This window comes from Megalops cyprinoides, chromosome 16 (assembly GCF_013368585.1).
Source record: "Megalops cyprinoides isolate fMegCyp1 chromosome 16, fMegCyp1.pri, whole genome shotgun sequence".
Classification (NCBI taxonomy): Eukaryota; Metazoa; Chordata; class Actinopteri; order Elopiformes; family Megalopidae; genus Megalops; species Megalops cyprinoides.
In genome coordinates this window covers 9231143-9246012 of record NC_050598.1, presented here as the reverse complement: position 1 = coordinate 9246012, position 14870 = coordinate 9231143, and the positions used below count along the sequence as shown (strand labels likewise).

General features: G+C 42.9%; 1 protein-coding gene across 5 annotated transcripts in view; it reads left to right on the top strand.

The window, feature by feature from the left end:
- Positions 1-14649, top strand: part of gria1a (glutamate receptor, ionotropic, AMPA 1a) — a 72370-nt gene extending 57721 nt beyond the window's left edge. Inside the window, exons 12-16 of one of the 5 annotated variants that reach the window (XM_036548402.1) lie at positions 5479-5677; positions 6028-6275; positions 10380-10494; positions 12488-12622; positions 14462-14649. In XM_036548402.1, the coding sequence (XP_036404295.1) occupies positions 5479-5677; positions 6028-6275; positions 10380-10494; positions 12488-12622; positions 14462-14629 (865 nt within the window). In that variant the 3' untranslated portion in view covers positions 14630-14649. Of the gene's footprint in view, positions 1-5478; positions 5678-6027; positions 6276-9634; positions 9750-10379; positions 10615-12487; positions 12753-14461 lie in introns of those variants that run through there. The other 4 variants (XM_036548397.1, XM_036548398.1, XM_036548399.1 and 1 more) reach the window with 4 other exon arrangements.
- Positions 14650-14870: the final 221 nt, after the last annotated feature.

Below are 14870 nucleotides of genomic sequence, written 5' to 3'. Positions count from 1 at the left end.
TAAAGGCCAAGTAATTAATGGAAATTTGTATTTCATTTGCACTTCATACAGCTCCGATTGATGATGCAAGTAATTCCTGTTAGACTTCTCTTTTCAAGCGGGTCATAAGGTAAAAGCTGAGTGGCGACGCAATAACAATGAGCAGGAAGCAATATTGTTTAGCCTCCAGGAAGCAGACCCATATAGAGTGCACAGCTTACAAATGCATAATAGGTAAATCTGTTTATAGGTTTTAGGAACAACTTATAAAAAGCAAAGCTAAAGAAAAGATGTTATCAGCTGAATCAGCGTCTTTTTCGCGGTTTTCGGCACTTAGCAAATGACTAATCCCTTGTAATGTCTCCATTAATTGCTAATTTTTACACTTGGTTCAGTCATTTGCCATGCAAATTAACATATCGAATGGAACATGATAATCTTGGGAAATACAATGTAATTAAGCGTCAGCTGACGTAGTGCTTTGCTCTAGATTAATTTACCCTTGCAGAGTTCTGGAGAAAGATTAGTGAGGACCATGGAGATGTGTCTGTATGCCAGTGGTTCCTAATAAAAAACAAACTCCAAAACTGATTTGTGTTTAAATTAAAACTGAACTTTTAAATCTTTGATTCATCAGTAGAGTGATGTAGTGGTTGCAGATATAGACTAGACCTAGAACTAGACATGGACGAGGCACAGTTGTTGTGGACTTGTGGATTTGTCACTTTTCTTCAGTAAAAACATTCAATAAAATAGCTGCACTCATCAGCAAAGTATTCACCTGTATCAGTGGATACTATGTAAATGCATTAGCTACATCTGTCTGGACAGTGGTATCCAGTGATCAAGTAAGCAAGCTATATAATTGATTATATTGTAATATGTAACGTATTAACAACGTTCCACGCCAGGTGAACTCAAAGACGTAACAAGAGTGGCATACATCACCACACTAATGAGTGTGTAATTGTACTGTAGATGAACCAGCAAGTGACATCACTGCCGACCCTGTGACAACAACCAACCAGAGCACATTCATCCAATCACAGCCAATCACCCAATAACAACGACAGGCTTGTCGCTGTTAGTGGCACCACTGTTGTAAAAAGCACTCAAAATCCATGACCCGTTGACATATGCTTTTCTCACAATGGTACTTCAGCCAAACATACTAAAATCAAGGGCTAAGAAAAGTGATGAGTGTTCATTTGCCTGACACACTTGTCCAAGAGGTAGAATAAGGAGCATTAGAGGATACATGAGCAGCATGCAGATAGCAAGCAAGCACACTTGTACTTATGCTTTATGTATGACACATAAAGACCCGCATGTTCTAAGATGGCACAAGGCCTTCAGATGCCATTATAAACATTGATCCTTGTGTGAATGTAATACACAGTTTTAGGGGTTACAGCACTGACACAATATGTACTCTTCTTTAGCCTAGTTAGTGGAGTTAGATTGCAATTAAAATCATTTATCCTAAATTAATAACATCTAACTATGGACTCATTCCAAGTTTACTGCTGATCGCATGGAATGATGTTCCATGGCTGATTGGCTGCTGTGCTGAAGGAAGTGCCCTCTTTATATCATAGGAAATATAATGAGTAGAGCCAGGGAACCAGCACGGCATTAAAAAGGAGGCTACATTTGGCTGAAAAAAATTCTCCTTCAGCTTGTGGCCTTTGAGACGTGGCACAGATGCAGTGATGGAAAGATGTTACGTAATCCTATCTGTGGCAAACATCCCACTTCTCAAATGCCTAACAGTATGTTTACTGCAATTACTGCGGGGAATCATTATCACAGTGTCCGTAGCACAACTGACAGCATGGTAAGTGGAGAGGTTTGTCACCAGGGGCACTGTAGTTCAGCATGACAAACTCCCACACACTGGACCCTGAGCAGGGAAGTGCTTGACTTCTCCCATCTCTGGCCCCAATTAATCTCATAGTGTGGAGCTGGGAATTTGGCTTAAAAGTGTCTGAAAAGTGAAGACCTGAAATCAAAGAGCCAGCACAGTGCCCTGCAGTTTGCCTAGAGAGAAACCAGTAAAATCACTCACAAGGCAGAATTTTAGACAGGTTACTATGCTTGTGGTTCCATTGTTTTGTAATAAGGAAAAGGAAAAAAAAAATTACTAGAGCATATCAGTCACCCAGGGAGTATTTATCTAATGCACGGTGCTTGGGATTGTCCTTTTAGGAAGAGATCTTGCCCTCATCCCTGCATAATGTAGAATTTATATATATATATATCTCTCTGTCTCGCTCTCTCTCTCTCTCCCTCTCTCTCTCTCTCCCTCTCTCTCTCATCGCTTGTCAGGGTGTATACTCAGTGTTCAGTGAGGATTATGAAAACTGCAGCAGTGTGTCTGTTTAAGTAACTGCCACAAAATCCAATATAAAAATGTTACCCTGCACTATATAGTTTGTTGCTGACAAATATAATAACAATGATTTATAATAAAATGAATTGTATATTGTAATTATACTATTACATCTGATTTTACAATGAAATCTGTTAGTTTTCCTTGTTTGCATTGTATGTAATCGGTCAAAAGATTCATTCCAGACTTAAATCAACCAGAACACTTTCTTTAATGCTTTGAAAGAGAGAATGCGGAAAATTGGACAGGTCAGGTTATATTCAGAAGGTGTGAAGCAGGACTTACTGTATATCGAATCAGAGTTAAAGATATGAAGCCTGGTGAGTGGGTGAGGACACATGAGCTGACATCCGGCGTGTTTGGGATTGAATATTTATGAGGCATTGTGCGGACGAGGAAAAAGAGGCAGTGGGAATTTGACAGGTAAGGAGAGAAGTGATGAGCGCAGCGCTGGACGGATTAGCTTAAAGCCTTGTAGACCTTATGGCGCATAGGCCCTCCGCATGTTCCTCCTCTCGTAGCTTCCGCGTGATGTCTCTGTAATTGCCTGTGTCCAGTATGCAGGGGATTTGCCCACACAGCTTCTCCAGAGCCCTGTAAGCCTGAGCATTTCTGGCTGGATCCAAAAAACAGGCTTTCATGGCAGCTGTAACGCCAGGCGTAGCAGGGCTGGCCGCCACACGATTCCCCCTGTTTGTCAATCCCATGCTTTTACTGCCTCTCCCATAACAAGGGGTTGTTCCTCCCCCGTGATGGGAGGTGGGGGTTGGGGGGGGGTGTAATGGCTGGACAAGCAGGTTGAAAGTCAGTGTGCAGGGAGCTGGACAGCTGAGATGGATGAGGGTGGTTGGATGGAGGATTCCAGAGCCAGGAGATTGGAAGCACAGGGTGTGTATGCCCCTAGTGGAGCTGGAGAGGTGGGCTGGAGAGAGCCGCCTGGATGCTGGGAACTCCCTTCCTGCATCTGCCACAGAGGGGCTTAAGACTGCCAGGTAGCTGCCCCAGAGACTGGCTCGCAGGCAGTGCTGGCGTGTGCGTACCAGCTTGAGAGAGGACAGAGCCTGCTGCCTTCCAGGCACCAGAGGAGAACGTGAAATGTGCTTTCCGTTGTTGTCCTTTGCTTGCATTGGAAAGGCGATTTTCAGATGCTCTCCCCAGGGCTTGACTCTCCTTGCTCTTTTTTATATTCCTGTGTGTGTGTGTGTGTGTGTGTGTGTGTGTGTGTGTTTGTGTGTGTGTGCACGTCTGTGTATGCTGCTTTGTGCAGTAGTGACTCACAGCGATAAAAAGGTGCGGGGTGAAGCGTTCCAAAAGCATATGTTGTCATGATTTCCCAATTTGGAATGTCCCGTGGGTGAGAATGTTGTCCTTGGCGGACTTTTTGGTTTTACCCACAAAATCAGCACCCGCAGCCGGTCGCTTGGCACAAAGCAGTTTGCTATTTTTGCAATACCTCCATGTGCTCCCCCAACTCTCTGAAAGAGGGAAAACCTTTCACGGACATTCAAAGGCCTGCTTTCTGTGCGTTCCAGGTTCCTGCATCTTTGCCTTTGTTTTTCTGATTGCCAGGGTCTGATCATTCTCTCAGAAACCTCCAAATCATCTCACACTGGACTTTCATATCTGTCTCATCTAGCCTGCTGACCCAATTTTGTCATACTAATTGAGCATTAACACAAGCCTGAAACATATTTGAGGAGAGTTATTTCATTTCTGTTACAAGACCCTTTTCTCTATATTTCACATGCCAGTGGGCTTTGTGCGGGCTCTTTTTTGCTGTTGTTCAGTACACACTCGAGGGAGAAGCAGCAGGTCCTCTGGGATTACTGTACAAATCGGCGATTTGTTGTTTTTTTTTTTTAAGTGCAATTACAGTAGCAGCTGAGTACTCACTCTCCTTGGTATTAATCCCTGGTAATTAATATGCATGTTTCATAAACTCATTGGGTTTCTTCCGAAACTGAGATTAACATGCTCTTGCAAATTTCCTTTGTGATCCTCCTTATCATGTCTCAACACATTTCACTGAGAATGGAGAGCTGTATGCTCGCAGAAATGCATGCCACAAACACCCAGACCGCAGCAATAGCAAATGAAACAGCATGGGGCGCAGGTAAAGGAAGATTAAAACTAAATGGCGAAATGTTTTTTTACATTAAAAATTAATCCATAACATAGTCATGAAGTGGTGTTGATAGGGAAACCCTTTATTGATGTTGCCGTGCTGAATTGCACATTTTAATGCTGAACCGTTTTCCTTTTATTGCATTTGATCATTTTCAGTGATGGAAATCACAGTGATAATAAATTGTCATTTCCTGTCCCCTAAATGAATTGTTTCTACACATTTCTCATATTGCTCAAGTACTGCATGCCAAACATACTGTTGAATTCATGCGACATTCCATTTTTTTGCACCATAGCATGCTCTCATCCAAGTAACTTTATATTTATAGCAACTTATTCTGGAACATAGTTGTACCACTTCAATTTCACAGCATATAGCTCAAGGATATAGTACCATTTTCCCAGTATCGCGACAAACCTTTCACCTTCCATTGTCTTACAACATATACTGTAAGGCGGTACCTCACACTAATTTGTCTTTGAATGCACAAAGTACACCCAGAAGAAAAAGTAGTTTAGCTTCAATATGGTGTCACCCAAACATAAATAGGTGCTGTTGGTCATTGCGCTTTCCTTATGCATTGTAAACAGCTAATCTTCTTTGTACTTTCGTGTCAGCACCTCCTAAAAAGCTTGCTTTGCTCAATGTATGCCATCTGGCGGGGACAGTGAGAACCTTCAGGTCTGAGCTTCGTGTCCAGCACACACTGCGCTGAGACAGTGCCCATCTGCCTCCTCTCCCTCTGCGTGTCTGTGTGTAGGTTTCTCTCTGATCCATTCCTCTGTGATGCGCATATCCCTCTCTCATCTGCTCCTTGTTATGTGCTAGTCTGTGTGTAGGTTTCACTCTGATCTGCTCCTCTGTTACGTGCTTGTCTGTGTGTACGTCTCTCTCTCTCATCTGTTCCTCTGTTACAAGCTTGTCTGTGTGTAGGTGTCCCTCTGATCACCTCTCCTTCTACGCACTCATCTCTATGTAGGTCTCTCTCTGGCCGCATAGTGGGGGGAGTCTGGTGGTTCTTCACCCTGATCATCATCTCCTCCTACACGGCCAACCTTGCGGCCTTCCTCACGGTGGAGAGGATGGTGTCGCCAATTGAGAGCGCCGAGGACCTAGCCAAGCAGACAGAGATCGCCTACGGCACCCTGGACGCTGGCTCCACTAAGGAGTTCTTCAGGGTGAGGGGTGCTGGTGACCCACACTTTCAGTGGTGACCAAAATCTGTGATTTTTTTCCCATAAGGATAGAATGTTTTGTTTTTCACATGTCGTACATCTCTATACATTACTGTCAACCTATTTATTTGTCTTAGAAAATTACTGACATTACAGCACCAAATGCAAAGTCTAAGTAAATGACATGTAAGACATGTCATGTTCTCTGTAGCTAAAAAGTGATCAGCAAGCCTTTTAGGACAGATCCAGGACTCTGGGTGATCAGACATCCCAAAGCTTTGTGGTGCAGGGTTCCCACCGTGCTAAAATCCCCTTGTCACTCCCTTTGTCGACGGCCGCGGTCCACCCTCCAGAGGTCGAAGATTGCGGTGTTCGAGAAGATGTGGTCTTACATGAAGTCCGCAGACCCCTCGGTCTTTGTGAAGACGACAGACGAGGGCGTGATGCGGGTGAGAAAGTCGAAAGGAAAGTACGCCTACCTGCTGGAGTCCACCATGAACGAGTACATCGAGCAGCGCAAACCCTGCGACACCATGAAGGTGGGGGGCAACCTGGACTCCAAAGGCTACGGCATCGCAACCCCCAAAGGGTCACCGTTAAGGTAAATATCATTGTGGTGGTGTCATTACCTCACTGAATATTTGCATGACCTTCACTCACATGTAACGACTGAAACATGAAATCACTGATGATGTCGCCTGCGCGATGTGGGCGGTTCAGTGGTGAGGGACGTTATGCTGAAAGTTGCAGTCGCAACATCCATCTGCAGGAACAGCAGCGAAGTGAAAAAAAGCTTAGGTGTAGAAATTGTTTCTCATCCTTTGCTCAGCGGAGTAACTGAAACTGAGTAGAGCTGAACTTAAACATAGCAGCAGCAGTGCCATATGAAGTCGACAGTTTTTTGTTTCAAATTGCATGGCTGGCTGTGTGGAACGTAACCTCCCTCACCACGGAGCAGATCTGTATGTTTGTGTGAGCATATTTCCCCAGTCTCTTTGTGCACAGATCCTAGAGAAGTTGCTGCTGCTGCCGCCACCGCCGCTGCTGCTGCTGCTGGCTTCATTAGAGTACTTGCATAAGTTGGTGGTGGAAATATTATCTATCCTTATCCTCTCAAAAAGCATCCTCACTTGTTTTGAAATGTCCTTTTCACCGCCTATGAATTTCAGGGCCTTAGGAATAGCAGACGTAAAATGTGACATGGCCTTTGAAGGCTGTTGTAAGTGTGACGAGCAGCTGTATGCTCTTAATTTCATGCTTAATTACTTAGTGCTTGGTTCTTAATTCTTCTTAATGGAGAGGCCGCTTTTTGGCTAAACGGACAGCACAATCAAAATCAAGCCAGGATCTTTATGAGGGGGGCTAGCATCTAATATTTCCACATTTTGCACTTATACAAGTCCTTCAGTGATTAATGTGTGTAAAATGTAAATCTAGTTTAAGGGTCACTGCCAATGGGGGAATATGGACATAAGAAACATGCTTTGAAAAGTGAATGAGATGAATGACTTGAGAGAATGCTGGCACTACAGCTTGCATCCTCTTCCCTCTAGCTCAACACAGTGATTTCACTTGCAGTGATCTGTCTTATATAGACTCAAAACATACATAGATGCAATGCAGAGCATGGAATAGGGCGTCAAAGGTTTAAAAACAACCTGACAAATCTTTAATTGCCCTTTGCTTATAATAATGTAACCTCCTTGGGAGAGGACCGTTAAACTACTGTGCAGTCTTTCACCTTATTGAGCAGTTAGCATAAAGGAAGGATAACATCTGACAGTGAATGGAAATTAAAGACATCCAACATGCCACCTAGGGCAGTATTCAAATTAGAATACTGTACTGCTATCTTTATATCAGCCATTGCGAAAAAAAAAAACGTAAGATGAATTTGTTAATGTGTAATTCTACTTCACCCTGGGGCTGGTGGGAATGAATGCATGCAGTTAGCAGCCATATTTGAGATTTAATTTGTTGATTATGACATACATTTACAGTATGGGGGGGGCATTCAGTGATATCTGATGCTGCCAGGAAAGACAGATTTCATTTACTCCTAATGTGTGCTGGAGATTAAGTGTATTGGATGTGAACAAAGAGACAATGCTGAACTGCTGATTTTGCCCTTATTATCTAAGGGCAAATGGCAGGCGAGAAAAATTCATCTCATTTTTTAAATGGAGAACATTTTCGAGTACAGTGTTAGGTGTTTCTTTTCTCTGTCAGCCTCAGCACGTCCTGAACACCCCTCATGCCATGCATACAAATATATGCAAAGGAAAAACATTCATAGTTCATGATTTAACACAACATCAATGTAAGGAAAGACTACATTAAATTATGTTGGCATGGGTTCTCTTGCCTTTTTCTCTAGCCATCCTCTGGCTTGTGTGTTTTCTGCGAATCCCATTCATGTCTTCTTTTAGTTGACAAAATCATCTCACCAGAACACTGCCGCCTCCAAAGTCAAGCTCTCATCAGTTCTCCCAAACTGGATGTGGGTTTCTGTTGATCATCCATAAACGCGCCAAGACTTCTTTCTGTCTGGTTGTCTCGGGATAAGAAAGAATTCGAGGGTTTTACTGAGAAAGACACTTCTGCCGGCGCAAAGCTACCGTGGCCAAGATTGTTTGTATTGCTGCCCAGCGCAATGCAAAGAAAGCTCTGTCCACAGCAGGCCGGCTTGAAGCAGGGCTTGAAGGCCAGGAGGCCAGAGGAGCTGATATCTGGGTAACGCTCACGATGGTGAGGCTGAGCTACCCCGGGTTTCCCTTCCGATTACATGAAAATTTACAACCCACTGCAAACTCAGGGGGAAAGGAAGGGAGGGCCCACGTTACGACTGAATTATTTCAGCATCAGAACTTAACTAGAAATTTATCAGGAAGATAGGACACAGAGATCTCTACAGTGAAGCCTCTCTGGGCTTGCAAGCAGCACCATATTTCAGTGGTTCTGCTGCTGTTTTTTCTATGGTCCTTTCAGGTCCATCAGTCCTATTATTTTTTGAAAGATAGAACTATTTAACAGTTACACCCTCTTCTGAAATTGTATACATCAGAAAATTAATATTGTTAAACAGTGCATTAATGCATTTGAATTGACATTTTAAGCCTCTGCCTCTGGTGTAGAACTTTCATACTCCAACTCCACAGCATTACTTTCTTTTGTATGCTGGTATGTATTTGCAGAATTTGCTTTCAGGACAATGAGAGACACAACCTAATGCTTGCAGTGAATATAATCTCAGTTCCTCTGTCTTGAATTCATTAATGTTATTATCCAGAACAAGAAGTTTCTGGAACCAGATCAGAAATACAAATAAAAGGTAAACAACTGAAAGGGGCTGTGTAATGTATCTTAAAAGCTTGATAGCCAAAAAAATCCAATCGGCCTAAATGAAGACAAAAGTTCTTCATCTTTTGATAGAAAATAGAAACAAACATTTTGTCTGATTTTGAGTGTTACTACATATACACATAGTATTGCTGATGATGAAAAATGCTTGTAGGAATTTTTAATGATGAAGATATTTTCAAGTTTATTTTATCTTTTAAATCAATGAAGGAGTTGTAAGGAGTTAGGGGATTTGAATCTTATTGGTAGCAGTTTAAGGGAAAACATATCCAATAGGCAGCACCCAGAATCCAACACATAGCTGATATCTGCCTCCTCCTTCAGAGTCTGTGTCCCATGTCTTTCTTGGTAAAATCTGTCTCAAGTATGACCGCAGAGCATTATTTTTCATTGAAAGCAGTAAAATTATTGTACTGACCCAATACAACACAACTGCCTTCTAATATGTAATGCATAGCCGTAGAAGCAGCCTGTGTTGTGTAAAAAACATGTAATCAAGCAACCAAGGATAATTTCTAACAATTCTGTTTTCATATAACGCTGTATCTCACCATAACATACCTCAATCAATACTGACCAGTATTATTTTATCATTTCAAGAAACCCAGTAAACCTGGCAGTGTTAAAACTGAACGAGCAGGGCCTCTTGGACAAATTGAAAAACAAATGGTGGTACGACAAGGGAGAGTGCGGCAGCGGGGGAGGTGATTCCAAGGTCAGCCCCAGTATGAGCGACCCAGCTGGTAACCACGCCATTGGGGGGGTAACCGGCAAATCAGCTGCGCAAATGCTTAGGCCACGCCCCAGCATCCGGCCAGTGTGCCGGGGGGGGGGGGGAGATTTTGCCCAAATGTGCAACATTGAGCAAATTTCTCAATCGAAACATAGAAATTTGCAAAATTCTGATACAGAAATCTGGTTTGTCACTGTTTTTTAAATTGTGTTATGAACAAAGTATACAAGCATACACGCAGTCTTATGTTAATATGGGCTGTTGTACATCACCTAGAGGCCAGTTGTACTTGAGCATCTCTATGACGCTTGCTTTTAAGCTTTACATTTAAAATGCTGATTGCATAACCAAGTGTTTGCAGTTTGCCGGCTACCCAAAGTGATATAGTAATACACATCTTGCAGTAGGGAGAAAGGCAACAAAGCTAGATGGAGTATTAATGCATATCACTTTGACACTGAACTATCAAATTATGATTGTGCTATCTTTCTATCGTTCTAATGATATACTTATAAAAGAAATACATACTTATTAATGGGTGTATGTTTACTATGTGCTGAATAACATAAAATAACATGGATAATGTTATTTATGTTATTTCCCTGGTTGAAGAATCCCTGTAAACCTAGCGGTGTTGAAACTCAATGAGCAAGCCGTCTTAGACAAACTGAAAAACAAATGGTGGTACGATAAGGGGGAGTGTGGAAGCAAGGACTCCGGAAGAAAGGTTAGTCCACAAGTTGGTCCTACTTAACACCAAAATCAATTATACACCCTTCTGAGGCTCACTCATCCTGGCACTGGGCACTTTGACCGCTTTCTCTCCAGCCTGTCACTTAACTGACATATCGCCCTCTGGTGGGCACACAGGCCAGGTAAACTGGTGCATTATGGTTCAGAGTTGAATCGTTTCAAATTTTTGCTAAGGACAGCTTTTCAAAGTATTACTACTTGGCAAAAAACCTGAATCATGCTTGAATAAATATTTACCAAATTAGTCGCTTCATTTAATCCATTTCCTGGTGTAAAAATCCATCTAGATTTCCTTCCTGTAATGGTTATGTCTACAACCTACAGGTGCCAAAACTACCAAAGAAATATGATGTCCGGTTAAAAACGTGGTTGCAATCCAAAAAGAGCTGAAATTTGAAGACTTCTGGCTTATGTATCCAAGAATTGCTAGCTGAAGAACCTCTTTTTGAATCAAGTTAATGAATTACACAGACACCTGAAAAATAAATTAGCCTACCATGTTATAGAGAGTAATTTTATTAAATCGATCACTTTGTTTGTGATGTGTATCTTACCTACTAACAATGTTGTTTGAAAATTTGAAGTAGCATTTGAAGTAGCAGTATATGTAAACAAACCATATGAAAATTTACCTCATATGAAAGCAAGTTCATAAGATGTAGTTTCCTGAAATAAACTCAAAAGCTCCTTTTTGGAGGAAGCTGTACCTGTTTTTTTTTCACTTTTTATAATGTAATGGTCACAATTTATCATCAATTTCCAAGACTATGATATGGAAACAAAAGTACAGTTCTAAAAAAGTTACACTGTCAGCAGTATATCCGCAGGACATCCTTTGAAATATTCCGTGAACTAACAATCCAAGGCACGCAGTCATCCCTGTAATTGATTTGACTCTGGAATCATCTTCGCGTAATCTTCTAACGGATGGTTAAATGTCAGTGTGGAGAGAAAGACACTGATATGAGGGCACTTTCTAAGTGAAAAGCCTACCCTTTGTTCCCCTCGTCACTGTGCCGTATCCTCTTTCTGTGCATGCTTTTGGATGCCACCCTTACGGATTCTGATGACCGTCCACAAAGCCTTTTAAGACCCGGTCACCAAACCCAACTGCATGAATCTGATGATGACCACACCCCTTTCTTTTGTGATGTCATGACCTCATGGCCTCAGTGGCCATGTCCGTACAAGTGCCAGAGGAGCCTCCCCCTACTCTCTGTTGTTTATGGATTGGATATTTGGTGTGAACCCCGAGTAAACCCCAGAGCTGTAGTCAAAATCAGTTGATACTATATTTTATTGTCTTCCTGCATGGTACCAACCACTGAGAACTCCCAATGTCCTAATCCCACAACCCCAATTCTGTGTATTGTCGTAGAGATATGAGCAAAATTCATCTGTACCAGTCTGAGTAATTTAAATGGATTGGAGATTTATGACTTGAGGAGAGATAAATGGTAACTAGCCAGCTATAATCTGCAGATGAAAAATAATTATGTTGATTCTGTGCCTGTGATTAGTGCATGACTGCATGTTCCTGTTGGTATTTGTCGGATCTGAAGAATAAAAATTAGTTTGATCTTTTAGATAATAGAAGCACAAACCTTTCTAATAGCCCTGTAATGTTCTTTAGTTATAACTTGTCATAGGTATCATGAAAATTATGATTGTAAAAGCTTAGATGTATCATTTAAAAATGTGACTGGCAAAAGTGACAGCCACAGTTTAGCTCTGTTTGTTTGAATGTTTCATTCTGTCTTGCTTTTTCTTGATTTAAGGAAAACAAGTGATTATAACAACAGATTTTTTTTCCAAGCACTTGATATCATTACAGTAGCAGCTAACCAAAAACAGCAAAATGTTGTAGCTGAGGATTATTCTTTGCTAGCAGTTTTAGGGTTAGCACTCATGTGCTGTGTGTCTGCGTGTGTTTCTGTGTTCCTGACCCTGTCTCTCTGTGCTTTTAGGACAAGACCAGCGCTCTGAGCCTCAGTAATGTGGCCGGAGTCTTCTACATCCTGATTGGAGGGCTGGGCCTGGCCATGCTCGTGGCCCTGGTCGAGTTCTGTTACAAGTCCAGAACCGAGTCCAGGCGAATGAAGGTGTCCGCGCATGCCGCTCAGGCCTTTCACTCCTCCGCGTTAGACAGCTCGGGTGCTACCGCCCCCTATACTGAGCTGCAGAATTACAGCCTATACGGAACGGAAAGTGTTAAGATTTAAGGCCCATGGGGTAGGAACGCTGAACTGTCTGGAGCCGCCTCACCCCGCCCATCTAACCGTGATCGCAGTAGAGCAACACACTCACTGGCTTCCGCTGTATCTCTGTTTGTATACCTCTGCTAACCGCGCTGTCTTGTCCTCCTCCCCCCCCCCTCCCCCAAGCAGGCCCATTTTAGATGAGCATTGTTTTATCTGTCCTCCAGCTACACAGCACGCTGACTCACCCCACCCCCCCTCAGGGCTAGCGCCCCGGGCTCATTCCCTCCATGCGTAACGTCAGTGAACCCCGCCGGCTCCGCCACGCCGGCCCCGGGTATCACACAGCCGCGCAGCTGTGGATTGGTTAGTCACTCACTGAGGTGTGAAGGGATTCCCACAGAGCGAAAAGACACACCACAGACCAAATTTATTTATTTTCAGGAGCACATGTTTTAGTTCGCCTGTCATTTCCCTGCGTGGCGTTCAGTGGCAGGTACAGTAAAGAGTATTCCAGCATATGATTCAGGCGCATTTTTGTGGATTCGGTGTCTCCGCCATCCACAGCCAAAACTTCACCAAAGTGCCAACTTAATGTACAAGCCATTCATGAAACTCTGTTTTGTCATTTATTTCTGTTACGTTTGCTTAAAAAGATAATTCCATGTCTGCTGATATGTGATGACGGCCTACCACACATGTACTTTTTAATCTACATGATGTTCTTGAAAACATTTTATGATCATTACAGCTTCAGCGAATATGCTGTAGTGCTTCATAACTGTGTTTATGATATTTAAGCTCAATTCCTCTGCGTGACGGGAGTCACATTAGCTGTCCGTTGCTTATAATATCAGAGCAATAATCGTTGCTGTGAATAAACTAATTTGCCTGTATCAGCCGAAGAACATAATCCCTCAAACCCACTGAAGTGAACTGAAACTAAATCATTTGCAGATTGAAGGCACACTACTGAGCATACAGATCAGTAACTACACTTTCAACTTTCAAAACCCACTGACTTTCATTAGAAGACGATGTACTCAGTAGGCTGTAAGCAAAATAAAAAATTTCATTGCTTTCATTACAACCGAGGCTTTAGATCTACTATAGGAAACTGAAGAGCAGCATTCTAAACTGTTTAAGCCTACTGAGAGCATGTCAGATAGAAAATCCCATTATACAAACACAGTCAACTGATGTATAGTGCAGAACATACTAACTGCTCATCACATATGTCAAATGTTCTATGTGTAAAATAAATATGTTTAATGTGTAATTATAAAATGTATATACAGTATGTAGCATATATGTAATATATATGTATTGGGTCACTCTTTAAGGGTCTTCATGTATCATTAGCAAATGTTTGGTAAATCAGATTAAATATGTATGAGTTCTTTAGTTCTTAGTTTAGTTCTTCTAAGAAATAAGTCAGTGTTAAATACAAAGCAGCAGAGCATAGCATGAGCTATTTCTAGCAGAGTAACGGGCCCTTCTAATAAAGTGTGACTATTTATATATTTAATTGTTTGAGCTTTATTTAACCAGGTTATCCCCTTGAGGTTAAAGTCTCTCTTTCAAGGGAGACCTGGACCAAGATTTTTCTTCTGAAAAGTGCAGAAAGCAAACGTGCTGAGATTGTTTCGTTGCCCATTTCTCATATGCGTATTTTCACTCCCCCTCCCCCCACCCCCCCCAACACCCCCACTCCCCCCTCCCAACCCTCCAACCCCCGTCCAGCAATCCATTAACGACGCCATGAGGAGCTCCACCTTGACCAGGATGAGCGGGAACGGGAGCGGAGGTGAGAACGGGCGGATAGTGACGCACGACTTCCCCAAAGCGGTGCAGACTCTGCCGTGTATGAGCCACGCGGCCGGCATGGGCCTCGGTGCCTCAGGCATTTGAGGGGGGGGGCGGAGAGAACCCCCCCCAACACCCCCCCCCCCCCACCCTACCCTACCCCACCCCACCCCCTGGGTAGGGCGGGGCGGGGGGAAGGGGAGGAGGGAGCAGGGGACAGAAACCACGCCACACCCCCGCCGCGCCAATCCGCCAACCGGCCCCAGACATACTGCCAAATGGACTCACGGACTACTCACTACGAACTGCCGGGGGGGAGGGGGAGAGGGGAAAAACTTTTCTAAAG